This window comes from Giraffa tippelskirchi, chromosome 4 (assembly GCF_054371585.1).
Source record: "Giraffa tippelskirchi isolate mGirTip1 chromosome 4, T2T-mGirTip1v1.2.pri, whole genome shotgun sequence".
NCBI lineage: Eukaryota > Metazoa > Chordata > Mammalia > Artiodactyla > Giraffidae > Giraffa > Giraffa tippelskirchi.
The window spans coordinates 205,709,099-205,736,821 of record NC_137278.1 but is presented as its reverse complement, the minus strand read 5'-3'; the positions used below and the strand labels follow the sequence as shown (position 1 = coordinate 205,736,821).

Below are 27,723 nucleotides of genomic sequence, written 5' to 3'. Positions count from 1 at the left end.
GTTATTGTTCAAACAGCAATGTTTAGTTGTACAACACATAAAGTCTAGCAACATTTACACAACCAGTTTGAGTGTCTGTTGGCTTACTTTCAATTGGGAAAATTCACCGTAATGTCACCAAAAGGTTGGCTGGGACCGGTAACATTTAAGAAATGGGTCGTTCTTGCATCCCCTAGGCTTGGGCCTCTTGCTCCATCCCGACTTGGTTGTAGATGAATGGCCCACAAGTCACCAGCCTTTGAGCAAGTTGTGTCCAGGTGGAAGTGGTCAGGCAGTGGGCAAGGGGTATTCCATAAAGACACAGTGCAGGGGTGGGCAGTGGCAGCCGACATTCGCAAACATTCATGCATCTGATGGGAGGGCTTTCCCCTCCACTGGGGATTTTCCACTAGCCTACAGTGACCGACTGTGGCCAGGTTAATTCATTACTCACATTAATGGAGTGGGGGAGGGGTGGGGTGTAGGAGTAGCCAGGGTAGGTGGGAAAAGATTCCCTCTTATTGCTAAGTGGACAGAAGGGTGCTTTTTTTCTTCCTAGAGTTCACATTTCGTGAGCTTCTGGAATTCGGTGTGTGATAGTTCTTATTTAAAATCTAAGGATAAGGAAGTCAACTCCAGGAATGTCTCTTCAGGAAAACCACCATTCCTAAATGGCTGCTATATGGGGTAGGGTGGGTGGGTGGCTGCACTCTGGGCCAGTCACCAGCAGTGATTCTTTTTAAAAAGTGACCCTAGCCCTTGCTCCCCCACATCTGGAGTGACCCATCCTTACAAATAAGCTTTAAGCAATGAAGGAGACACCCTTGTCCCACGTTGGGGCTCACACAGCTGACGTCAACAAATCCGACAAGCAGAAAAGTTGCTTTCTTGACCCTTTAAGGAAGTCAAGAGCAGCTCATGCAGATGAATGGATAGGGAGCAACGCCATATCCTTTGGAGATGGTTACAAGTAGCTGATATGGGTTTGCAAGGGCAGAAGAAGCTCTTGGTGAGTTCTTTCACCCTACGGATGGGCTAGGACCGGGCCGACACAGACGATGGAGGAGGGCAGTGCTGGCGGGAACTCCATTCCACTGGGAGGAGAGGGATGGTGTGGATAAATGGAAGCAGCAACTGTCCTAAAGAGGCAGCTGGCCCCTCCCATCGGCTGAGGGCTGAGAGGGGCTGTGGTGGTGGGCCCGACACGCACAGAACTAAAGAGCGCGTGGCCCTGCAGCAAGAAGAGCTGAGAGGAATGGAGGGAGGAGCGGTGCTTGGAATGGCCTTCATTCGGCAGTGGGGCAGGGGGTGGCTGGCACAGGTGGAAGGACAGTGCCCAGGAGGCCTTCTCCCTGCAGGGGGGTTGAGAACGGTTGAGGGTGTGGAGACCGGCAGCTGACAGCAGACATACAGAACAGCTCCAGGGAGGCTGAGACCATGGTTTAGGAGCACCAAGCATTATTCTCCTATTCTCTTCCTCAGCCTCGCCAGTGGCCCCCCACTCCCACCCCAGATCTTCCCTGTGAGGCCAAGGTGTCTAGTCCCACGTCTTCATATAAGCCAGGGGTCCCCCTTCTGTTGAAACACAGCACCCTCTGGCTCTAACCCTGCGCTGTTCTGCTCTGACTGGTGCCTAACCTGGAATAACCATGCGGGTGAGGAAAGATGGGGGTTGGACTGCTAATGAGCTTCCAGGAAAGATTGGAGACCATGAGCTTGGGGCCACTAGCAATCTGATCACCCACCTCTTTCTCCTGGTCTGCTGAATCTTGGTCTTAAGTCTATATGTTTTCCTAGCACCTGAGTGATAAGGGCCTATAAATGCTGGGATTTGTAGAGGACCAGTAAAACACCTCAGGTTGGATCAGGAGATGAAACAGGAGGTTGTAAGAGGTTACTGTAAACTGTATCAATTTTCCCCCTTGCCTGAGGCTAAACTGTTTCCCCAGCTTGAAATTTCAGCCACCTTACAGACTAAAGGAGAAAGAGTAACTTGTGTGTCAAACAACATGGAAAATATATGCATTAATAAATACAGGGCTGGAGGGGAAGGCAAGAAAAGGCTACATGTAGGCTTGTGAGTGTCACTGGGCATGTCTACAAGGGTGAGGAAGAAGAAGTGCTAAAAGCTGAGAAAGACAGACAGACAAAAATGCAAGTAGCTTCAACACGAGAAAGAGAGAGAATAGAAGAGAAGGAAAGGGAGGTCAAATATATACAAGAAGGAGGAAAAACAGAAGCCAGCCTTAAGGAGGAAGAATCCTGATGGACAGAAGGGAGATGAGGTTCAAAACTGTCTCTGAAGCCAAATGACCAAGAAAGACAAACACTGTATATTGTTCTCGATACTTCTTTAGACCCAGTTCTGCTAGGACCTAACACCTAAAAAAAAGGTCGTCTCACTTGACCAGCACATGAGTTTCTTTAACCAGACACTGGGAACCACATAGCTCGCTATGACCCATTCTTTGCTGGGCTGGCCACAAGCGTAGGGCCCTTTTCATCGCTCGACTGCAGAAACTTTGTTTCCTGTGCTTCTCTACAGATCTGATTTCCCTTGTAATCTCCTTTTGTACTGTCCTGTGATTTTACTGGGGATGTTAAGTGGCCTAAAGTCACTTTTGGAAGTAACCTGGACATAAATCCTAAACATAGAAGTGCAGCTCAAGTGGATTAGGCTAAAAGGAAATGAAAGAAGTCAGAGGGGGCAGGACAAAGGAAGGAGGAAAAGGGGACAAAGAGAGAAGGTTGGAGCAGAGGAGAGTGAGGCGGGGGGCGGGGGTGGGATGTGTGGAAAGCAGCAGTCTGCGACAGAGACAGGTGGTAGCTTCTGGACAGTGAACACCACACAGACCGAAGGGGGGAGCACTTTCCCCCACTTGTAGGCACTAATTCTGCAGGAGCCCAGCACTGGCCGACTTCTCTGTTCTCCGCTGATCTTTCTTTTCCCAAAAAGTCCTAGCCTCACCACAGACCACCCTGGGCTTACAGGGAGGGTTAAGTCCTCAACTCCCCCCCGCCCCACCATCCCAGGTAGAGCTCCACAGACCGTCTTTGGAGAATCTCTGCGGTCCCTGCTCACAGGTGGGTTCAGAGATAAGAAAGCGTTACCTGAGGCTCACCTGTTCCCATCATTTTTAAATGAAGCCTCCCCCAGACCTCTTGAGTGAGGCACACGGCCTTGTTCTGGGACACAAGGAAAGGAGACAGATAATGGACAGCCACGGAAGAACCAAACTTACTAGAACTTTCTAGGGAGGCAGTATCAGTACCTCAGCCCTGCACAGGCACACGCACACACACACACACACACACACACACATGAGCGCGCGCACACACACATACACACACAACACACACACACTGTAGACAAGATGATCCACAATCACCAGACAGGCCTGTGGGACAGAGTAGAAAGGAAGAAGGTGGTGGGTGGTGGTCTGAGGATGTGTGTGTGGAGAAGCGGGTATGTGTGATGATGCAGAGAAAGGGTCGTCAGGGGTTACTGTCGTGGCTTTCCTCTGTGTCCACGCTCACCGGAGGGAGGCCTCCATTGTCATTAAGACGCTTGGCCCTGTAGGTCTCGTAGTGGATGTTGTGTGTGACTTCCTTGAGGTCCTGGAGGTGGGTCCTGAAGGACACAGGGCAAGAGAAAGAGGGATGGGATTAGGGGCAGGAGGAGGGAGAGAGGACCCACGTCTGAGGTAAACACATTGCTTCCAGGGTCTGGACCCAATGACTGGGACCGGAGAGCCAATGACACCTCTTGAGCCCCTTGTCCTTCAAGATGGGAGCTGGGACTGTGGCAGAAGCTCTGTCAGAGGGGCCTGGGGACCGAGGAAGTGGATCTGAACAAGTGGCCTCGGGACCCCAAATAATTAAACCTGCCATCGGGTGGGAGGGGTGCGTCTTACCTGATGACAAAGTCTCGAAGCAGAGCAAACTCACAGTGGTTGAGGTTTTCCACTGTGAACAAACAAACGAAAACAGGTGGTCACTTCACTAATGCAGGTACCAGCAGGTGAATTTCTGTTCAGGTCACGGACTGAGCCACGGGCCAGGCATCTGCCACCTTCCAGAGGTGTGCTCATCTTGGCGCTCGACTGCACTGGATTTTACTCATTGAACAAGGATGCATGAAGCAGAGACAAGGGCACAATACTATTCTAGAGTCTGTGGAATAATCTCTCATATGGAGTATTATATTCCCCATTTTATAGGAAAAGAAACTGATACAGGGAGTCTAAGAAACTTGCCCAAGGCCGAAGACACAATTTCTATCTTGAAGGAGCTTATAATCTGATTGGAAGACAGTAAACACACAGAGAATAATCGAGCCATCTTAAAAAGGTCATGATGGCTTGATAAATCTAATTCAACATAGATCAAGTGCCTACTATTTACAAATCACTTGACAAAGACTATGGAAGCCGAAAAGAATTAAGTCGTGAACCCTCTTTCTCACAATCTATGGGTAGGACAGATATTCTTATAATTTCATTCAATGCAAATAATGAGAAAAAGGCTATTTTTTTTAAAATCCCAACAAAGGATAGAAAAATGAAAGACAACATGATATAATGGGATGAACTTGGTTTTGAAATCAAAATATCCAGGTCTAAAATCCAGGTTTCACCACTAACACGTCATGTGATCTTGAACAGGACACTTAACCAGAGACCTGAGTGCCTCGGGGAGGATGATCTGAGAACAGTCACGCCTACCCTACCCCCCTCCGAGGGTATCATGATGAATTCATCACCGAAGTGATTCTCTGAGAGCTCTCAGAATCACTGTGACCTTCTTAAGGTCACATCATTCCTAATAAAATGAAAATGGCAACATCTGAACAACCCTTCAGCAGCTTTTCAGATCATGCCTCCTTTCATGTGAAAACCTTTCTCTGGTTTTTCGGATCCTTATTAATCTCTCCATGTTCTGAGCTCCTTTGACCCTCGAGCTAGTGCCTCCCGGTCAGGTGCTAAATCCATCTTTTATTGCTTCCTGCTCATGAGTCTCAGCTTCTCAATTAGACTGTAAGCCCCTTACGGCAGGGTCTGGCTGGCTCTGGCTGGCATTCATTTTATATCTTGCATCCTAGGACTGTGCCTTGACCTACAGATGCTTAATTAATAAGCATAATTGACTGGCAACCAGTTCTTCAAGAAGATGCATTGAATTACCTTCAATGATGCCCCAGGGAGTTTTTCTGCCGAGGACCCGCTTGCCATTCACTTGGTACTCCTTGTCACTTCCCACCACAGCGAAAGGCATGCTCTCCTGCTGACAAAGCAGACACACACGCATGTCATCCTTCTACTCTTTGCGCCTCCAAGGGTAGGATGGCATACGGTCCTGAATTGCACACTTCTGAAGCTCATTCAGTGATCTCACTGATGGCAGAGGCCAGGCTCTTGTCTCTTAAAAAGAGCACTGGACTGGGAGTCTGAAGTCCCTGGGTCCCAGACCTGATTGCTCCCCTGCCTGGCTGGTTAACCTCAGGAAGTCAGCTTTCCCACAATTGGAGAACGTTTTGTAGTCTTTAGCACTTTTAACAGGTTTGGTTTGATTTGGAACAACTCTGTGAGCTAGCCAAGAAAGACAGACCTCTTAGATGACATCCAGCCAAAGTAACAAGTTTTACATGGTCTCCCACACTGGCAGAGACCTGCCAGAGTTCAGACCACTTTCTGATGTACCTAGGCTCCTCTGCTCCAGCAGGCGTCTGTTCCCAAGTTTATCTGCCTGGTGTGTACTATTATTGCTTTTGGATAAATTAACTATTATATAAGCTGAGGACATATCAGTGTGGAGATGTGTTTCTCTGAAAATTGAATGTTTCAGAAAGACTTGATAAAGGTGAGTTCCTTTTGCATTAAGAGTGGATTTAGCAGGACTTCCCTGGTGGCCCAGTGGTTAAGAATCTGCCTTCCAATACAAGGGACGTGAGTTTGATCCCTTAGGTCAGGGAATTAAGATCCCACATGCCACAGAGCCCAAGTGCCTCAACTAGAGAGCCTGCATGCTGCAAATTACAGAACCCATGTGCTCTGGCCCCGACGAGAGAGAAGCCCACATGCTGCAATGAAAAGCCTGCATGCCACAACTAAGACTCGACGTAGTAAAAAATGTATTATTATTTTTAAAAAGCACTGAATTAAAAAAAAGAGTGGACTTATCTCCAAAGAAGAGGCCTTGTCTCTATATAAAAAGAATGCTTAATGAACATGATGTGTTTTTGATATTTTTTAATAATTTAGTAAAACATCTATTTTAAAACATTTAAGATTTGTATTTAAAATGATTTCTTCAATTGATTTTTTCAATGAACTACCTGTCTCAACTACATCAGGTGAGGGGCTTCTCCTAGGTTACCACACTTGATGGACTCAAGGCCAAAGCGAGGGATTTGTCCCAGGTTACAGTCATTAGTGGAAAAGCTCAGACTAGAACCCAGGATTCTGATGAGGAATCACAGAACAGTAGAAGTTTAGAATTGAGAGGGATCTTGGAAATCATAAAGATCAGTGGTTTCCCAGCCAGGTTTCATGAAGCCTTAAGATTCCCAGGAAACACCCCAGGGGCTGCTCAGAAGGTAGGGCTGTACCTGTGTCACTCAGCCAAAGCAGCTCTATTTTTATGTTTTATATACTGGAGTCTGGAGAAGACTATGGTGCTTGGACTGCAAGGAGATCAAACCAGTCATTCCTAAAGGAAATCAACCCTGAATATTCACTGGAAGGACTGATGCTGAAGCTGAAGCTCCAATACTTTGGCTACCTGATGCGAAGAGCCAACTCATTAGAAAAGACCCTGATGCTGGGAAAGATTGAAGGCAGGAGGAGAAGGGGGCAGCAGAGGATGAGATGGTTGGATGGCATCATCGACTCAATGCATGAATTTGAGCAAATTCTTCCAGGAGATGGTGAAGGACAGGGAAGTCTGGGGTGCTGCAGTCCATGGGACCGCAAAGAGTCGGACACGACTGAGCGACTGAACAACAACATACTGGAGTCTGTCTGACATTAGTTTTTTTTTAAAGGTTCTTCTAGGGGAGCAAGAGCCAATAAGCCACTCATCTAGCCTGATCTCTGAGTTTTAAAGAAGGAGAAACTGAGGAGGAGCCCTGCCTGAGTCTTTTCCTGCCTGTATCCTTCCATCACCCCATACTCTGGTTTTGCTTGGCCCTGTGGGGGAACCAGAGGCTTTTGTGGGGTCTGGGGATGAACAGGAGAATTTGGCTTTCTGGGTGCAGGGTTCACAGTCTTGGCCAGGGCCCCCAGTCCTCATCCTCTCCCACGCCACTCCTGGTCTGGGTCAGGCAAGGTGGGGCAGGGAGTTTGCAAAGGGGAAAGCAGGAGGAAAAACAGAAATGGTACATGATACATATCCCAGGGGGACCAAGGCGGGCATCTGTGTGATGAACAGAGTCCTAGGCACCTACCCGGATTTTGTCATTCTCTGTCTTGTCCTCCAAATCCTCATCAAATTCCTTCTGGGGGTAGAATTCAATGCCATTCACTTCAAGCTCCTTTCGAACCTAGAGGCAGGCAGGAGAAGCATGGTAGCCAAGCGTCAGGATAGAGAGAGGGCTATGTATGCACGCGCATGCTTGTGCAAATGTGTGCATACTGAAGCCAGAGTGGTAAATGGCAGTCTGGTCATCTTTGAACTCTGAGGCCCTGGGCAGCAGGAGGATCCTGAATGAATGGGAGCCCCAGTCCTACGGTTACCATTGCCCACCCCAGCCTGCCATGAGGAAGAATCTGGGGGTGCAGTCTGTTCCTCTCAGGGTGTGTAAAATCAAGATCCAGACAAGCAGGACGACTGAGAACAGACTCCACGTGGGCAGTGCTCATGCCATACTTGTTTCACTCCTCTTTGCAGGGAAGAGAGGTCCAGCTCGCCAGCCCCAGGCTCTCCCCGTTTGTCCTTTTCAAAGCTCAGCTTAAGTTTCCTCCTCCAGGAAGCCATCCAGTGCTTTTCAGTAATCTTGATGAAGTTTCTTAAAGGCAGCAACCGTCTTTATACTTTTCCAGCATCTCCCCAACCCAGTCCCCTGTGTGTCCGTCACAGGACAGAGCTTATGGAAAATAATGATAAAGACCAGTGGGCAGTTGATTAATTAGTCTCGTCCTTCAAGCAACCTAACAGTGAGGAGTGGTTTCTCACATTCAAGGTGATTTATGCATTTAGTGGTATTTGCAGGTAAGTTTGGAGGGTGAGAAGGCTGGAGCTGCATTAACTTCTCTTCTCCACCAGCCTCACCTCTTTAACAGTTGAGTAGGAGCCAGGGGGGAAGTGGGGTAGGAGGTGGATATAGTAATAGAGGATAGGAGAGTGCTTGCACCAGAGGCGGAGAGGCAAGCATGGGGACAAGAAAAGGAGGAGGGGCCTTCTCACCCTTTGCTTGAATTCAGACTTCTCCTCCAGGGTCATGGTGTCAGCCTTAGCAATGACGGGGATGATGTTCACAACTTTGCTGAGGTGTTTCATGAACTCCAGGTCGAGAGGTCGCAAGCTGGGGCCCAGAGAAGCGGGGTGTCAGAGCCACCATGCCCTCCCCCATTCAGCCACTGCCACCACTCCAGGGGCACCCTTGGGACAGGAGGACTGGGCTGGGAACTGGCTGAGGTAGCCACCGTCTCCCGTCTGCAGAACAGAACTCAACTCTCTACCCACACGTGGTCCACCAACTCCCTTTCTCTCTCCCTTGGCTCTGGGGCATATCCTGGCTTTCTTTAAGCCCCACTCAAACCACTCCTTCACGACACCTTTTCTGACCTGAGATTTCTTTCTCCTGCGAACAGCCATGGACTGTGGTCCCTACCCATGCATCCTTGTGTCATGGTTATACCTGTGTCTATTCTGCCTACAGGACAGTGCTTTTGGACAGGCCTCCCCCTAGTCCCCAAGTAATCCTGCAGGGGTCCAGTTGGGGCCTGGCCCCTCCTCTACCCGAGGGCCTCTGGACTCTGGGCCCCCAATCTGGCTCTAGTTTGAAGTCCACTGGACTCATTTAAGTCAGGCTGCCTGCTAGCCTGTCTGACCTTGGCTCCAGGCTCTAGGGAGGGATAAATGCTAACCTTCCTGCCAAGTTCCTGAGCTGCACCGTCGAAAACCTGCTAAACATCTGGCTCCTCCAAAACTGGGGGCCTGCCGCGCTTGTGCCATCGTCTTAAGAATGAAATTCTTGCCTAGCCGCTGGGCTCAGTGACAGTTAGGAGACCTCCCCAGCAGGAAGGTGGCCTGCTTGTCCATTTGGATGGCTCCATTCTCTGCGGGCACTCCCTATGGTTCAGCCCCACCTGATACAACCCGAGTTCCCGGCATGCCCTGCTGGTTGTCAGCCTTCATCACTGGACACCTGGCTCCTCTTGCTGGGCTGGCCACCCTCCAAATGCCTGGGTCCCTCCTCCAGCTGGATCCAAATGCCTGGGACCCCCCTCCCCACCTCCACCTAAACACCAGCCCCAATCCAGTAGCCCGGGCCCTTCCTATCTCATTCTTCTTGCTGCCCCTGACCCCAGGCCTCTGCATGGCAGGAATCTGTTGAGCAAACGAGGAGCCCTTTGCCCACAGTCTGTCTGCTGGCACAGTCGTGCTATGGTGCTAACACACTGATAGGCAGCGTGGGGCTAATGGTGAGCTTCTCTCTCCTGTCAAGAATCTCTGGGGGACTCCCAAGGCCATGACTATGTGGGGGCCCACCTGACCTCCCTAGCTGAGCCTAGATATCGCTCATTCACTATAGGTTGGGATCAAATGATGCAAACCAGAGGCAGGCCCAGTGACGGGGGCAGGACTGGTACATACGAGTGTCCGGTTGGGGAGATGAAGTAGAGGCAGCAGTGGACGCGGGTGTCAGGGATGCGTTTCTTCCTGGCGATGTTCACCTCCTCCTTCAGGAACTTCTCGTACTGCTCGTTGATGTACTTCTCAATGGGCTCCCAGCTAGGGGATGGGGGAAGACAGCAGGTGGAGGACCCAGAAGGACACGAGCTGGGAGCTCCTCTTACCAGAGTCAGGAGTCAGGCTCTCACATCCGTCTCATTCCCTGCCTCCCGAGGGCTCTAGATGACCTGTTGACTATTCTCCCTTGGCCCCCATGGATGGCTTTCCCTGTTAGCAAGGGTAGAACTCCCCTGGGGTCCGAGCCCTCTGATTGATCTTTGGGAACCTGCAGAACCCCACCCTACTCCTGACAGCAGTACACACTTTCCTCACATCCATCACTTATTAGCTGGGCCACTCTGGGGAAGTCTCTGCCCTTCTCTGAAGCTCTTTTCTCAAAAGTGAAAAGAGAGTAACAACAGGTGCCTGGAGAGATTCATGTAAGAATTGGAACAGAGATATAATGGGGCTTCCCTGGTGGCTCAGTGGTAAAGAGTCCGCCTGCAATGCAAGAGATGCAGGTTCGACCCCTGGGTCAGGAAGATCCCCTAGAGAAGGAAATGGCCACCCATTTGCCTGGGAAATCCCATGGACGGAGGAGTCTGGCAGGCTACAGTTCATGGGGTCGCAAGAGTCGGACATGACTTAGCAACTAAACCACCACCTCCACCTGGGAAATCCCACAGACAGAGTAACTTAGTGGTCTATAGTCCAAGAGGCTGCAGGGAGTTGGACATGACGGAGGCACTAAACAACAACAGCACAGTACTGAACAGAGAAACAGCCCATAGAAAGTACTCAGTCCTGGCATTATAATAATTCATATTATAATCATAACCATACAATAATCCCAGCATAATAATTCATCATTATCATGGCTGTTGCTATAATAGTAACCTTTCTCTGTCTAGGAGTGTGTGGATAGCCAGAGAAGAAGGTGACCAGCCACTTTCTAAGATCAACACAGCCAATTCCAAGGTGTGTTGTTGAGAGGCCCTGTCTGTCTAGGGTAGCCCCAGGCTCCCTCACAGATGCACAGCTGTCTTCATCCCTCTCTGGGAGCAAACTTCTGCCCAGAACCTTCTGTGAAGCAAGGAATGTCACTTGCCATCTGGTTTTACAAGGATTAAGTCATTAGCCACTGTAGTCACTGACCTACAATATATCCTGGAAGGAATTTGGGACAAATAACAAGATAAGGCTCTCTGTGCTTTGGGGAAACAGGCCCTTCAATAGTTGTATTTCAGGAAAAAAAATTTGGACCCAAATTCTTGTACCTTCCCCGACTTAGAAAAGCACTAAAATCATTAACAGAGATCTCTGCTCCTCTTGACTGGCAGTAGCCTTCTGCTGAGATGTATGCTTGACTTCACGTATCCCCAGTCAAAACTCACATGTATATTGGCCTCTGCCCACCTTTTCAGAGCAGGTCCTCAGAGCCATCTGGCAGGCTGACTCTCAGGGTACAGTCCTCAATGTGTGAGTATATGCTCAGTCGCTAAGTCATGCCCGACTCTTTGTGACCCCAAGGACTGCAGCCTGCCAGGCTCCTCTGTCCATGGGATTCTCCAGGCAAGAATACTGGAGTGCCATTTCCTTCTCTAGGGGATCTTTCTGAACCAGGGAATGAACCCGCGTCTCCTATGTCTCCTGCATTGGCAGGCAGATTGTTTACCACTGAGCCACCTGGGAAGCCCTCAGTAAGAGAGTGAATAAGACCCAACTCATGACTCTTACATTGTGCTCCTGCTTCCTTTTTTTTTTTTGGCCGCACCATGAGGCAGGCACTGTGTGTTCTGCTCACAGCCCGACACTTCCATCCTCACCTGGGCAGTGTACTTCCCCCCTTTCGGCTGGACACTGGATCCCCAGAGGCTCTCTCCTCATGGAAACTGCCCTCCCCCGTGTTTTCCTCCCTCCCTCTCTTTGTCCAGGAGGCCAACACCTGGCCCTCAGGCCAAGCTCTCTGCCACAACCTCCAGGCCCGCCTGGTTTGCACCCCAGTTCCCCCCGATCCGTCTCTCCAGCTCCAGACCCACTCCCATCTCCAGGCAATGCCTCGGCTGACATTCCCTCTGCTCTGTCCTTCCTATCCTCACGCCCAGGCCCCATTTGGGCCTCTCCACTTGCTTCCCAACAACCCTCCTCCCCTCTTTCAGCAAGTCTTCCCACTTAAGCCCTCAGCGTGGAGGGCACAGATGGTTCTCAGTTTGAGTGAATCTGCACTGCATGCAGTATCTGTGTTGCAGTCTTTAGGGTGAAGGTCTCACACTCGGGCAGACATACCAGTTTTCATTGTTGATCTGGTCTCCAAAGCCCGGGGTGTCGATGACAGTCAGCTTCATCTTGACACCACCTTCCTCGATCACTGGGTAGCAAACAAAAAAGGCACCCAGGGGGTCACTCCTCCAGCTGACACCAAGTGCCCCACTGCCTACCAGCTGGGGGAGACCTGGGCTCCTTACTTCTACAAGACCAATGATTGGAAAAATCAAGTTCAGGGTCCTCAACACTTCAACACCTTTGTTCATGCCGTTCCCTGCACCTGAAATGCCCTCCTTACCCCTTCTGTCTGTCTAAATCTACCCAGTCTTGGGACTTCTCTGGTGGGCCAGTGGCTAAGACTCCATGCTCCCAATGCAGGGGGCCCAGGTTCAACTCTTGGTCAGGGAATTCGGGTTGCAAACGTGAACTGTTTGCATGCTGCAAAGAGTTCGAGTGCCCCACTAAAGATCCCTCGTGATGTAACTAAGACCTGGTGCAGCCAAGTTAAAAAAATGTTTTTTTTTTAATGAAAAAAAAAATCCACCAGGCTTTATCATCCCACTCAAATCCTCCTTCATTCCTCTCGAATTCCCTCACACCCTTTTCTGGACTTACAGTCTAAAGAGTTGGCTCCATTGTGTTCAAGGGCTTAATTCTATCCTGTCTTCAGGTTGTCTTTCATTTGTCTCATCCCCCAGATGCCCCACTCTTCCCCTTTTCTGGCAGAGGCCCTTGGAACAACGCCCATCAGGGTCCCTGCCGGGTCCTCACCATGCCCAATAGCTTTGATCTCCACTGTCTTGGGAATCTTCTCCTCCCGGTTCCAGCTGGAGGCCTTGCGGCTCACTTGGGATTTGAAGAGGGTGTTGACCAGTGTTGACTTGCCCAGTCCACTCTGACCTGCAGCAATACAGGAGGAGGATGAGAAGGCAGGGAGACCCCAGGCCCAGCTCCCAAGCCTAGCATCTCTCCCCTGAGCTTACAGAATTCTAGAGCTGTAATCCAGGTCCTTGACTGAATGCTCACTGGAGAGGCTGGAGGCTGAGCAGGGAGAGCGAGTAGGTGGGAATGCTTTCCTACTTACTGGTGAAGGACCTGGGAAAACGTCAGTCGAATTGCACATTCTCTCCTTCTGGAGCCCTGGGAGCACTGGGAAAGGGGCAACCTCTGCCCTTGTGTACTGGTTTTCCATTTCGTTTTTGCTTGACCTAAGTGTTTAGTCTTTAATCACACTTAAAGATGGAATTACTTTGCATACTGACACTGTACTTCTGAAGAAGATTTCATTCTAAGGAAGAGCTCCACAACTGAAAGATAGGTGAAAACCACTGGTCTGAGCAGAGTGTTTCTCAAACATGCACAAGAATCACAGGATAATAAAGAAGGCTGAGTGAAGATGCGTTTGAATTGTGGTTCTGGATAAGACTCTTGAGAGTCCCTTGGACTGCAAGGAGATCAAACCAAACAAACCCAAAGGAAATCAACCTCGAATATTTATTGGAAAGACTGATGCTGAAGCTGCAACTCCAATATTTTGGGCACCTGATGCAAAGAGCCGACTCATTGGAAAAGACCCCGATGCTGGGAAAGATTGAAGGTAGGAGGAGAAGGGGACGACAGAGGATGAGATGGTTGGATGGCATCACCAACTCAATGGACATGAATTTGAGCAAACTCTGGGAGATAGTAAAGGACAGGGGAACCTGGTGTGCTGCAGTCTATGGGATTGTAAAGAGTAAGACGTGGCTTAGCGATTGAACAACAAAGATGCTACATGGGAAGTGGTAAGAGATGAGTGGAGAAGCTAGGAATTCAAACCCTTACACTTATGAAAGATTGTTAAGTAGGATGGGTGATGATGAGTTTTGCAGCCTGGAAAAATTATTCGGTAACTGGTAGACAATGGATTGAAGAAGACAGAGAACCAGGAGAAAAAGAAGTTATGTCATCATGCACGCTGTCTAGTTTAGCCAGTATTTTTTAGAGCAAGATGTTTCAGATGATTTACACTCTGGCCCAGATGTATGAGCAGCTCTGAGTCAGGTGGCCGTGGTAACCCAGGGTAGTAGCAGATGGTAGCCTAGGGTGCTGGCAGTGGAGACGGAGAGGGTAGACAGACTGGAGAGATATTTGTGAGGTAAAATTGACGGTATTTGATGGCTGACTGGATTGGGGATAAAGCAGGAGGAAGAAAGATGATTCCTAGATCCCAGTTTCAGCAACTGAGAGAATATGTCATTGCGATCAAAGGCAAAGGACCCTCCCTGCTCTTACATTCTGTGGCCCAGTGACCCTACTTAGTGACCAATGTCCTGGAAATTCTCTTCAAGCTTGAAAGCACTACCTAAGATCAGAAAGAAGACCACCCTTCCTCTGACTCTCCCCCAACTCTTGAAGGTGGGGAAGAACAAGGGTGATGCTCCCAAGCCTTGAGCACAGACATAAGGCTGCCAGTGTACAGACAGGGGGTGATGGGACCAGGTTGGCCATCGTCCACCCACATCTCCCACCCTCAGATCAGCCAGCCTTGTGGGGAGAAAGGAGTCAGGCCTTTATGATCAGCACGCTGAGATCTTTCCTCTGAGGAAGAGCTCATTCTAGAGAAGCCAGAGCTGAGGCCATCATAAAGAAAGAAGTGGGATTCTAAAGGGTGCTGCCTGCCACCAGGGTCTCCAGGGAGCCCATGGCCTCCATACCGACCACCATGATGTTGAAGTCGAAACCGGTCTTCATGGTCTTCTTGCGCATCTGCTCGATGATGGTGTCGATGCCGATGTAGCCCAGCAGGTTGGGGTTGATGCCGACGGGCTTCATGGGCACTGCCGGCTTAGGCCTGGGCTCAGGCACCAGCTCTGACATGGCTGCGTCCGTCCTGGTCTCCGGGAGCCCTGCAAAGCCAAGGTGGGAGGGGCGGGCTGAGGTCACGTGGACACCACTGTATTCTTCTTTGGATATAGAACCATACAGAGGTCGGCCTGGACGGGACCATGGATGTCCTCCAGTACAGGTCTCCCATCTCATAGATGTGGAGACTGAGGCCTGGGGGTAGGAGGCGGTGGTAAGGGCTCACCTAAGAACACAGAGCAAGTCAGATGGAAAATCTGGACCAGTACCCAGACCCTCCAGTTGCTGGGGTACTCTCAAATGCACTTCGCTGCTCCAAAGCACCAGATCTGTGTCTCTAACCCAGGGGTTTCTTCGCCTTGGCACTATTGACATGCTAAGTCAGATCATTAGCATAGGGAGCTGTCCTGGGCATTGTAGTCCATTTAGGGATATCCTTGGCCTCACTAGATGCCAGTGCATGCTTAGTCACTCAGGTGTGTCTGACTCTTTGCAAACCTTTGGACTATAGCCCACCAGGCTCTTCTGTCCATAGGATTTTTCAGGCAAGAATACTGGAGTGGGTTGTCATTTCCTTCTCCACTACTAGATATCAGTAGTAGCTCCCAATTTAATGATCAAAAGTATTTTCAGACAGTGCCAGATGTTGGCTGGCACTGCCAACAGTTGAGAACCGCTGACCTAAGAGATGTCTGGGGTTATTCCAACCTGAGTCCTGCCTCACCCAAATAAAGGGCAAAGCAAAGACCTTTTAGGATTCTGGATCTAACGTCTATTGACTGCCTGTCCCTGACCCAGTTGCTTAGTGTTTTAGAAACCCATGGGTCTGGGACTTCCCTGGCAGTCCAGTGGTTAAGAATCTGCCTTGCAAGGCAGGGCATGTGGGTTCGATCCCTGGTAGGGGAACTAAGATCCCACATGCTGAGGAACGACTAAGCCTGTGCACTGCAAATAGAGTCTGTGCACCACAACGAAAGATCCAGCGTGCCACAGCTAAGACCTGACGCAGCAAAATAAATTTTTTAAAAAAAGCAGCACATGGGGCTACCTCAGCTCAGCAGAGTGAGCATCACTTGTGTCTCCCAGTCTCCGTGTCCCCTCTATTCCATGAGCACTGCTGCAAAGTAGGGGTCTCTGTGCCCTGAGGAGCCCCAGACAGCCTCCACGCCTTGTTTTTATTTTTCAAGTCATTTATTGCTTTCAAATTTTTTGTTTGGCTGCACCGCACAGCATTTAGGACCTTCGTTGCCCGACCAGGGATCAAACCCATGCCACCTGCAGTGGAAGCATGGAGTCTTAACCACTGGCCCACCAGGGAAATCCTCTCCAAGCCTTAGTTTTAAATCTGAGGAGGAATAAGCCTCCCCTGCTGACCAATGAGGAGAGGATGAGACCCAAGCAGGGGCAGTCACGGGCCTAAGATGACATGACACGCTGTGTTCTTGGCGTGGTGGGTAACAGGAGAAAGGAGAGCCTGAGATCACAGCCCTTCCCTGGTCTGGCACATCATGGGTATGCTCATATACACGAGAAATCTGTGTGTTCCCTCATCAGGGCACAGTCCTCCAGGGTGGGTTTCGGGACACGGCATCTCCATTTCCCTCCTCGTAAGACGGGGGTGTGTGGTGACGTGGGAAGAGCCTGGCTCTGTGACTTGCCTTCTCCATGGCCTCGGGTGAACCACCTGCCCCCATGCACCTGCTTCCTCTTCTGTAAACTGCTTAGGATTGTGATTAAGACTGCGGGGAGCCCCGCACGTGAGATGCACCCCCACTCTGCCTCACTGCTGCAAACCCTCTTGGTTCTGCCTCTTTCCAGTTCCCAGTCAGGAGGGGGAATGAAGTGGTGCATGTGAAAGCACTTGTTAAAGGGAGGTGCCCGAGATGCTAATTACCCAGCACAGTCACTGGACTCCACGCTCTCTGGAGGCCCCCTTCCAGCCTGGCCATTCTAGAATCCTATGACTCCTGGTTACCACCCTGCAGGGTCTCCGGCTCATAGGGAGAACTGATGGAGCAGCAGATGGGAAAGAGAGAGAGGGGACAGGAGCACCTCCCTCCCCTACTCCCAAAGCCAGCCAGGAGTCTGTTCTTGAACCCCCACACTGCCTGGTCCTTTCTCTGGTCCTGGCATGACTCTCTCTCTCTCCACTGGAAACCGTTCTTTCCCTGTCATCTGCGGACACAGCCAAATCTGACGGAGTCTCGGGACCTCCCCAGGGCCTGGCGTGGTTCCCTCCTGCTTCCCAGGAAGTTGTTGCCAGCCAGGCGGCTCCAGAAGGCACCCAGATTGGCTCGGGCCTGAAGCAGCTGACTATCAGCAGCCTGGCCTGCGCCTCCACTCCGCACGTGGTTCCCGGGCCCGACTCAGCACACCTGCGCTGGGGCCAATGCCCCAATTTCCCTGTCTAGCTGCTCGCCAGGCCGGTCCTCTGCATCCCCCGGATGCCTCTACGGCCAGCCCACGGGGTCGCCACAACCACTGTTGTGAGATGGAGCCATCTGTGTGCACGTGTGTGTTTTGGGGGGTCAGGGTCTTACACTGCAGACCTGGAAAATGAGTCTGGTATCTATTTATGGGAGTTTTTATAAGTATTTTTATAAAGTCTGCATCCTTACCCTGGCCTTCTCAGCCCCAGCCTATCAACGCAGCAGCCTCAAAGACCACTCCCCAAACACAACCTGGTTTTGAGAAGAGGCCAGCTGACCAGATTCTCGGGCAACTTCTAGGGGCTCCAGCAGGCCAGGAGCAGAGCCCACCACTTTCATTCCTCCATCGAGCACCTGTCACCACCCACAGAGCTCCTGCTGGCAAGATGCCCCTCCCAACCACATGGCGATTACACACTAGTCAAGTGCTAACGACGACCACTCATCAGCCACAAGTATTGCAAACCTGCGGCAGGTCACGGTGTCACAGCCTTTGCTGGAAGACCCTTTGCCTGCTCCAGCCTCTGGCGATTTTCCTTCACTACACAGGAAAGCCTCCGCTTTCCCATCCCACATGGATGCCTCCCTTCTGTGCTGCCTCAGCCCCGAGTACCTCTGTAGTCTTTACATTCATTCATTCATTCATTCATCACTCACTCACTCACTCCATCCCATCCGGGCCACTCTATAGGCCCTCCAGTGACAGCCAACTCCAGCCAAACCCTGGACTAAATGCCAAGGACACTTCTGGACCCCAGACAAGGTCCTTGCCTCACACTGTCTAGTGAGGAGACCTCCAGAGCACAGGGCGTAGGCAGCTCCAAAGTTGAATTCTGTAGCTCCCTCCTCTGCCCCTGCAGCCCCTCCAGGTCCGGCCATGCCAGCTCCAGACGGGCAGCTGGCCCATCCTTGACTCCCAGCCAGATGGCCTCTGGGAGCCTCAGTGTTCTCCTCAGGAAGACAGGGACAGTCCCGACTTCACTGGGTTGCTTTGATCCTTACACAAAAGTGTGGGCATAAACCTGGCACTGAACACATGCCAATTGCCACCCTTCTTCAGGGCAGGAGCCATGTCTTATGGATTTCTGTGCCCCGATGGACCTAGTATAACAAGGCACTCAGCAATGAATGAATGAATGCAAGCCTCACTCAGCAATATGAATGAATGAATGAATGCAAGCCTCACTCAGTAATGAATGAATGAATGCAAGCCTCACTGCAAGGCTGATGTTACTCAGAACCATCACCTTTCTTCTCCTTTGGATGCTGCTCCCTTGGTGGAGCGGCTGACCTCCAACCTGGGCGGGCCCCAGACACGTAGATAGACTCTGTTATGAGACCTTTCCCTCCCTCCACAACAGGGATTGGAGGAGGGGCTCCCCAGGGCTGGGGAAGAGCTCGGGGTGGGCTCACAGCCAGATGTAACTCATATATGCCATCCTGCCTACGTGGTTCCTGGGGCTCCTTCTGAGCTCCCAGCTTTCTCGGGGCCCTGCCTGCAGCACCTCCTGCTGGGAGCCACCTGCCCCAACCTTGCTCCGGGGAGAGACCCTGTCCACCCCCTGCTCAGCTCTGGCTTAGTCCCCACAGAAACTGCAACCCCCCACCCCGGCCCCCCCACCTCCCTGCCAAGCAAGAACCCTGGTGCTTTCTCTTACAGGGAAATGAATGGGCTTTGTCTTTGTCCGGCCCAGGGACCCCACCCCTCTGCTGGGAAGGTGGCCGCAAAGAGAGGGGACCTTTCCAGAATAGCACCTGCCTTCCTGGCTTCGTGGGGATCCAGGGGGTGGGGAGGTTCTTCCTTCCGGAGCCGGAGCCAGAGATCATTCCCAACCCCCAGACCCCAGCAGTCTTTAAGACTCCACCCCCACCCGCAGAGGCAATTTCAGTCCACCCCTAGCTCCAGCCCCTGGCTCTCAGCGGAGAAATCACAAAAGATATCTTAGTACTTTCCCATTCACAGAAGCAAAGGGCCCTGATATATACCCCTTCCTCCATCCCAGTCCTCTGGAGGCCAACGGGTTCCCTTGGAGACCACCAGCTGGTGCCTGTCTCAGCGTGCGCCCGCCCGCCCCGTGTGGGGGAAGGGGTCTCTGTGTCAGCGCACAGGTCTCTGAGCCCGGCTGTAGGTGGTCCCGATACCTGCGCGTGGTGTGCATGTGTGGGCACGTCTTCGTGTGCTCCAGCGCGCATCGCGGTGCCCGCTTGCGTGTTCGGGGGTCTCCGTGTCTCTCCGCCTTCCCGTCTGTGCATTTCTCCGGGCTTGGACATCTTGGGGAGTGTGCCACCGTGTGTGTGTCCATGCACATATGTCACCGTGCTTGGGCTCCTCCGCGCATCAACCCTCCCTCGGTAGCATCTCCAGCTGGGCTGGTAGGGGCCGCAGCCTCCGCCTCCCGGCGCGCGCCGATGGCCCGGCCGGCCTCCTTACCTTTGGACATGAATCCTCCTTTGTCTCCGTTTCCTCCGGGAAGATGCTCAAGGGCGCGGGGCTGCAAGGCTGAGCGGGACGCGGGCTCCTCCTGGGCCGAGTAGACCCTGCAGCCGGGCCTCGCCCTTCGGCGCTCTCCGCCCACCCGCCCGGCCCGCGGCCCGGCCGCGCCGCCCCAGCGCCCCGCGCCGCCGCGCCCGCCCGAGACTTCGACTCCGTGGCTCGGCGCCGCGCTGCCCCTGCCCGCGCGCACCGATGCCGCCGCCGCCGCCGCCGCCGCTGCCACCCGCACCACGTGACCCGCGCGCCGCCCGCCCCGCCGAGGGCCCCTCCCCCTCCCACGGCGTCGGCGCCCGCACCGGCTTTCCGCCGGCCAGCCCGCTCACGGGAGCGCGGGCACCCAGCGCCGGCTGAGCGGGGGCGCTGAGCCTCGCAGGCTAGAGATGCTGGGCGGGGGGCGACGCCCCCATCCCAGCCCTCCGCCCGGATCTGGCTCCCGGCCTCTAACTCTCTAAGGCTGGGGTGGGGCGGGAGCGCGGGGGACCGGTGACAGCTGCGGGATGCGGTGCGCAAGCGTGAGTCACGCGCTGGTTGGGATGTTGGGCTGGTTCCGTGGGGTTCTGCCGAGGCGCGAGTGCCGGTAGAGCCCTGCCTGATTCAGGAGCCGGAGTTCAAGGCCTGACTCTGGGATGACGAGCCCTATGACCTTGAACTGGTCAGGAAATTTCTTTCCTGGGCCTCAATTTACGGATCAGAAAAAAAATCATCTTTCTTGCATTTAATCCACATGAATGGATAGCATATTTCCAGGCCAGGCGGGCACAGGAATGAGGACCATGGTTTATGTCCTCAAAGAGCTCTGGGTCTGGTGGGGTAAGACAGAAAGCTGGACTGTCCTAATACAGGGAGTGGGATGTACACAGGGAACGGTGGGTGCAGGGAGGTGGACACTCTGGGGAGAGGAGTTTTGTAGGATTTCTTGGAGGGGGTGAGGGCCAAGATGGAAAGGCAAATGTAGGTGGGAGGGAAGAAGGGAAATCAGTCCATGGAGAGAAGAGGGCTGAGGTGAGGAGACCAGAGGTGAGACCTGCGTGGTGCTGGGGACAACAGAGCTCCTGGGTGCAAGGAAGCAGGGAAAATTCCAGACAGGGATATAGAGCTAAGAGGCTGGAGAAGTCCACAGCCTTGGGAGCCAAGCTAAGGGGCTGGACTTTAAAAGAAGACAATGGTGAGTCACCAACAGCTGTTAAGCAGAAAGTGCTCCCATGAGAGGAGTCCCTCATCTCATGCCAGTTGAAGGGGGTGAGTGGTCTCGCAGGGGCAGAGAGGTGGAGAGAAAGGGACACAGAGCCTAGGACTGAGGAGGTTGGGCCACAGAGTTGGAATCAGACTGGCTGGGATGAAGGGGAGAGAAAGAGGAGGATGCCCGGGTCTCTAGTTGTGTGGGGCCTGCAGCTACAGGAGTGATATCAGCGAAGGCAGAAGTCAGGAAGAAAAGGGCCACCTCTGGACCTGCCTCAGAGCTGTCTGGGCGGAGGGGCTCAGCAGGCCGCTGGCTGTCCACACCTGCATTTCAGAAGAGAGGCCTGGGCTGAAGATGGAGAGAGAGCTGGGGTCCCGGAGGAGGGAAGACGAGAGCCTGAGTGGGCTCCCCCAGACTGAGTATGCAGAGTGCAGTGGGAAGGGGACTGACAACCCCCAACCCCAGTTAAGCTGCAGGACCAGATGCTTTCTGAGCATCCACCAGACCCAGAATCTCTGAGCCTTTGAAAGGTTGGGAATGAGACTGCCGGAAGAATTCCAATCACTGGGTCCCCATTACCTTGCATGGATGTGTGCTAAGTCACTTTAGTCGCGTCTGATTCTTTGCAACTCTATGGACTATAGCCCACCAGGCTCCTCTGCCCATGGGATTCTCCAGGCTCCTCTGCCCATGGAGTGGGTTGCCATGCCCTCCTCCAAGGGATCTTCCCATCCCAGGGATCAAACCCGAGTCTCTTATTATACATCTCCTGCACTGAAGGTGGGTTCTTTACCACTACTGCCACTTTAGACATGTCAGCTATGTGATTTAGGCAAGTCACAGCCTCTCGAAGACCAGATGAACTTCTGGCCCTTGTGTTGACCTGTTTATAGTTCCGTGTAGGACTTCCAACATACAAATCTCCAACTCACCCTTTAGGACTACAGTGCTGGGGCTGGGGGACCAAGAAAGAATTCCAGGTGAGACACCTTTTAAGCAACAGCTATCAGGGTTTCTTCCCCCCAGTGGCTAAGACTGCGAGCTCCCAAAGCAAGGGTTCTGGGTTTGGTCCCTGGTCGAGGAACTAGATCCCACGTGCCGAAACTGAGTTAAAATCTTTAAATAAGAGTTAAAATCTTCCCTCCCAGGACTTCCCTGGTGGTCCAGTGGTTCAGAATCCACCTTCCCATGCAGGGGATGCAGGTTGAATCCCTGGTCAGGGAACTAAGATCCCACACGTTGCATGTGCCACAACTAAGACCCAGTGCAGCCGGATAAATAAACTAAATACAAAGATATTGAAAGAAATGGCATTCTCACCTTAACAAAAAATCTTCCCTCCCTTTCCAGATCTAGCCAAGCATAATCTATCTCCAGGCCCTTACACCCCTGCGCCCCCCTCAGCAGTCCAGTGCCTCCCCAGCCCAGATCTTTGCATTTACCTTTGGTTTCTCTGGCCCGGTCCAGCTCTCTGGCCCAGTCCATGGCAGCATCTGCTGTAGCATGGCCCAGGGCTGCGTCTGTGCTTCGGCTCAGCATTGATGGGTGGGTGGCAACGTCTGGTGTCATCAGGTTAATGACACTGTCCAGTGTGGTCTCGCCAGCGGCCGGGTCTGGGGTGACTGGCACAGCGGGACCCATAGCTATGCCCAGCCTGCTTGTATCCAGAGCTGGAGAATTCATAGTGACGCCCAGCTTGGCTGTGTTCACCCTAGCCAGCATGACTGTGTCCGGCCTGGCTGTGCCCAGCTTGACTGGATCTGGGGCTGCCCGTTCCATGGCTGAACCCCCTGTGGTGGTTTCTGGCTTGGCTGTGCCCACTGTAGCTATGGCTTTGCCCACCTTGTCCGGGTCTGTGGTTACCAAGTCCATGCCCCTGCCAGGCTTGGTTGTGCCTGCTGTAGCCACGTCCACGGCAGAGCCCAGATTGGTATCCAGGTCAGGGGTCTCAGTGCCTGTGTCCAGTCTGGATGGATTTGGTGTAGCCAAGTTGACGGTCAAGCCGGGTCTGTTGGTGGCCCTTGTGGATAAACAGCTGGCTGTGCCTGGCCTCGTATCCAGAGCAGCCAAGTCCATGGCCATTGCAGGCCCCGCGGTAGGGGAGGCCCTTTGGAGATGCAGCCGGGGTCTCGGAATACCCCTGGACCGGGGCTTGCCTCTTCCTGGAGAAGCCCTGGCAGGCACGTGTGCAGCCACTGGGACAGAGTGCCTCACACCCACTGAGCCTGGCCCTGCAGGACCTGGTGGACTCGGAGCCAAGCGGGACTGGAACGGTAGGGTCAGGTATGAACTCACCAGGGGCCTCTCCACTGTGGGCATCCTGCTGGGTTTGGCCAGACCTGGGTTCCCTGGGCCCTCAGAGTGGACCCTGTCCCCTGGCACTAGGGTCACAGATGACGAGCCAACTGTGGGCAGCCTCCCTCCTCCGTGGGGGGCAGCCTCCCTGCCCGGGCTGGACAGCTCTTCCCAGTGAGAAGGTAGGGGGCCCAGGGGCCGTGTCTGGCTGTGCGGACGGACTGTTAGGGAGATGGAACTGAACTTCCTGGATGCCAGGCTCTTGCCAGTCTCCTGCGGGGACACGCTCCAGGCCCTCGCCCCGAGGCCCGGCCGGCTGGAAGCCTGTGGGATGTGGCTCGGGGGAAAAGCATCCAGATGGAAGGTCTTCCTGAGAACAGGTACGAGAGGTGACACCCCGCCAGGAAGCTTCGAGGGGTGGGCCGGGCGGCCCAGCAGGTGGCTGCGGGAGAAGGAGTTTCTGGGGCTGGGGGCACCATGCGGCTGCATCTCAAAGTCGTGGTCCATCCAGGTCTTCCACCTTCTCCTGATCAACAGAGCAAAGGGGGCCAAGCAGGGGTGAGGCGCTCGAGCCTGGAGGTGCCGGTCCTCCCCCACCTGACCAGTGGCTAGCCCTCCTCTGAAGGGGCCTTGTTTGGAGGGAGCTGTCAGGTCCTCAGTGGGGTACATGCGTCCCTTCCTACAGCTCCCACCGCTGCATGCCTGCACACCTCACACACACACACACCTACCTGGATGCCAGGTGAAGGTGGCACCCAGTGAGCAGGCTGCCTGGCGTGATGGATGAAACCTCTCTCTTTACCTGGGCCTGAGCACAGCCCCTCTGTCTGTGGACAACTCCATGGAGGCCACATATACATGTCTGGGGACCCCAGGGGAGGATGGTGGTTATTGGAGACCTCTCTGCCTTTTCCAGAAGGGGCCAGAGGACTCTGGGTTCCCACACACAGCCCCCAAAATAGGAGTGCCGGCATCCAGTTAGGAGGCCGAGAGACGACCCCTTTGGCTTGGGAACAGGGTCAGATCTGGGGCTCCTCCCAGAACCAGGGAAGAGCCCTGGGCTGCCTGCTTCTGGAGCCGAAATGGGAGCCGGAATTGGAGCTGAAGATGGCCCTGGACGAGGGGAGGCTTGAGAAGTGCAGAAGTAACGAGCGTTCACGGTGGGGGGTCTCGATGCACCTCTGTCCCCGCCCCTGGGGACGTGTGGTCCCCAGAGTTGCAGGGCAGCAAAGCAGGCTGAGCTACATCTGAGCTTCCCCTACAGCTTCCCTGTGGCGGAAGTGTTAGCTCAGCCTTTGGGGTTCAAGGAGGGAGGCTGACCTGGGGCTGGGGGAATTCACACGGAGGGCCCAAGGGCGAGGAAACGTGGTGTCTTTCTGAAAACCCCCCCTGGGGCTTCCAGGCTGTGTCTGGGGGAGAGGGGAGGCCAGGATGCAGGTGTGCTGGGACCCAGGCCAGGCCACCATGATGCTCAGGCCCTGGAAGGGGACCTGGTGGGATCTTGCAGGTGGTCACTCCGTGGCTGTGTGGCAGAGAGACCGGGGGAACAGAGGAGGAGGCAAAGAGGGAGTCCCCTGGTGTCTAATGGTTAGGACGTGGTGCTTTCACGGCTGTGGCCCCAGTTCAGTCCGATCAGGGGAACTGAGATCCCACAAGCTGCGCGGCAAGGAGAGCCGCCACTCTGTGGGCTGGGTTGGGGCTGGTGAAGGCTGAGCAGCACAGAGGAAGAAGCAGAGGGACCATCTGGCTGCGGGGAGTTGGGGCAGGGGTAGGGGGGCATCCAGGAATCTGGCTGGTGGTCTGCATGGGTAAGCCATCCCCGGAGGGGAGCTCCAGAGTGCCCAGAAGGCCAGCTGGGGCACACACTGGGCTCCATGGAACCCTCCTTCTGGAACAAAGTTGTTTCTGTTGCTTTCAACACAGCAGGCAGGGATGTGATGCTGGCGGGGGGTGCAGGACTGGCAGTAGGGGTTCACGGGGGAGTGTGACTCTGTGGCTAAGGCCCTAAGGTCTGGAGCAGGGACAGGGCAGGACACCAAAGGCTCTTCATCATCCTTCACGGCGGCGCCCCAGCCCCTCGTCCCCCTCTAGTTGCATATTTGTCCCCAACGCTGTCACAGGCTTTATCACCTCCCCACTTGGCATGTCCCTGCAGCCCTGCTTGCGGGCCCTTACTCACAACCATATGCACCGGGGCACAGGTGCACTTACCCTGCACGTAACCACAAACATCTACCCTCGGTGTACACACACACACACGGCTGGCCAGAGGACAGAATTTCCGAATCTGTTCTAACGTCCCCAGATGCCTTCCCCTCCCTGAGCCTCCCCCCGCCCCCCATCAATCACTTGGTCCTGTCCTCCCCCCAGCCACAAAGACTCACCCACCTTGATCAGAGAACAAGAAAGGTCTGAAGGTCCTCGGTCTGGGAAGCGGACTCCAGGGCAGGGCCCTCACCTCCTCCACGCCCAGATTCTGGCCAGCTCGGGTGGTGACCAGTTCTGGGGCCTCATCCCTCTGGTCCCCTCACGGGCTTTCGCTCAGTGTCCAGGCTTGTGGTCTTAGGCCCAGGGCCCAGCCCTCCCCTGACCTGTCCCACCAGCGTCGTCCCCAGCTGGGCTGGGCTCCGAGGCAGGGAGGGGCTGGCTTCTCGGCAGTGGGCGTCACTGAATGGCTGCTCTGAGCCTCTGGAATCCCAAAGGGCCATGGGAGGCTCGTAACAGCCAGGCTGGGCCGCCCTGGACTCGAGGGCTCCTGGGGGGTGGTGCCCTGCTGTCTGCCGTCCCCAAATCTCCTCTGTCTCCCCCAGACTCTGACCCTTGGAGAGATGTCTACAGTAAGAACAGCGAGACTCCAAATACAGCTACACTGTGGTGGTCCCAGACCTAACCTCACTTCTGCCTGCCCTCTGCATCGCCGCGCATTCTGTTTAGTTCTCTGACCCTCAGACGGTCTTGCCCACCTGTCTGAGGTCTTTCGTGGAGCAAGCTGGAGACTACAGCAGGGGCTGTCTGCTTCAACAACTCTCCCCAGAGCCTGTACTCACTCCAGCCGGATCCTGTACTGAGCCCCTGAGCTTGCGAAGATGACCCTCCCCTGGGGTTGAGAAAACCCACAAGGCCTCCCAGCCTGGCGCTGGCATTGTGGGCTGTCTGCACACCCTGGCCCTTGGGCTGGGCTAGGTGTCTTCTTCTGTCTGTTTCAAAGGAATCAGTTCAGTTCAGTCACTCAGTCGTGTCTGACTCTTTGTGACCCCATGGACTGCAGCACACCAGGCCTCCCTGTCCATCACCAACACCCAGAGTTGACTCAAACTCATGTTCATCGTGTCGGTGACGCCATCCAACCATCTCATCCTCTGTCATCCCCTTCTCCTCCCGCCTTCAGTCTTTCCCAGCATCAGGTTCTTTTCCAATGAGTCATAGGAATAGTTATAATAATTATGGTGCTAATGATAGCTACCATTTACTGAACACTTACTATGTGCCCGGCACTACATCAGGTCTGGGAAGGAGCATGCAGCCTGCTCAGAGAAATGGGAATGTAAACAATCCTTACAGTAACTATAGTACAGCAGTGACAGCGGACATTGAGCACTGACCCCGAGCCAGGAACTAGACTCAGCATTCTTCCGGCATCTCCTTCACTCTTCGCCTCATCTCCTGCTTTTTCCTGATGAGGACATGGCGGCCCATATCATGCTGTGTGGTCTGATCCATTTTCCTGCGTGTCGCTCTCCTTAGCCAGCGAGCTTCTGGAGCCGCATTGGCCAATAGAACTTTCTGCAATAATAGGAATGTTCTATATCTGTGCTGTCCAATGTGATAGCCACTGACCACACGCAGCTAGTGAGCACTTACCATGTGGCTACAGCGACCACAGAACTGAATGTTTATTTCATTTTAATTTATGGTTATCATATTGGACAGCACAGTTCTGAAGGGCCTGGATTTTATTCTCTGGGTCTCCCCCAGGGCCTGGCAAGGGTTAGCCTCTTAAGTTTCTGTAGAATGAATGAATGAAAGGAAAAAAATGATTCAATGAATGGCGGATATGTGGACCCAGGAACTGTCCCTCTTCTTATTCATTCACTCCCCCTTCAGCTTTAGGTTTTCAAACTTGGCTGTGCTCTGGTTGCCAGGGCAACCTGCTGGAAGGTTGGGTGGGGGAGGGGATCTGCCTGGAGTTCTCTCCCCTTCTCCCCTGCCTTTGAGGCCTGAGGACCAGCCTGGCTCCCAGAAGAACAGTGGAGGCTGGGGGAGGGGCTGGCACAGCTCTTTCTGGATAGGTTGTGTTGGGGGGAGACTTTACCGCCCACCCCACTGGATCGCATTATCTCTGA

The 27,723-nt window shown here is 53.5% G+C and overlaps 1 protein-coding gene across 16 annotated transcripts; it reads right to left on the bottom strand.

Moving 5' to 3' along the window:
- Nucleotides 1–4: 4 nt before the first annotated feature.
- On the bottom strand, nt 5–27,137 carry SEPTIN3 (septin 3). Of its 16 annotated transcripts, none has more exons than XR_014081588.1 (12): nt 26,979–27,137; nt 22,528–23,906; nt 14,835–15,026; nt 12,910–13,038; nt 12,160–12,241; nt 9,796–9,933; nt 8,383–8,500; nt 7,420–7,519; nt 5,163–5,259; nt 3,894–3,945; nt 3,517–3,610; nt 5–1,331 (listed from the first exon to the last, which is right to left on the bottom strand). XR_014081588.1 is itself a non-coding variant. In XM_081587733.1 (12 exons), the coding sequence occupies exons 2-12, from the start codon at nt 23,885–23,887 to the stop codon at nt 1,266–1,268; spliced, it is 2,427 nt and encodes an 808-aa protein (XP_081443859.1). In that variant the 5' UTR covers nt 23,888–23,906; nt 26,979–27,137; the 3' UTR covers nt 5–1,265. The 16 variants fall into 16 exon arrangements, 12 of the variants coding, with proteins under 12 accessions (XP_081443859.1, XP_081443857.1, XP_081443858.1 ...); XR_014081585.1 differs by having other exon boundaries at nt 26,983–27,137; XR_014081586.1 differs by having other exon boundaries at nt 5–1,073; nt 26,983–27,137.
- Between the last annotated feature and the right edge of the window lie 586 nt (nt 27,138–27,723).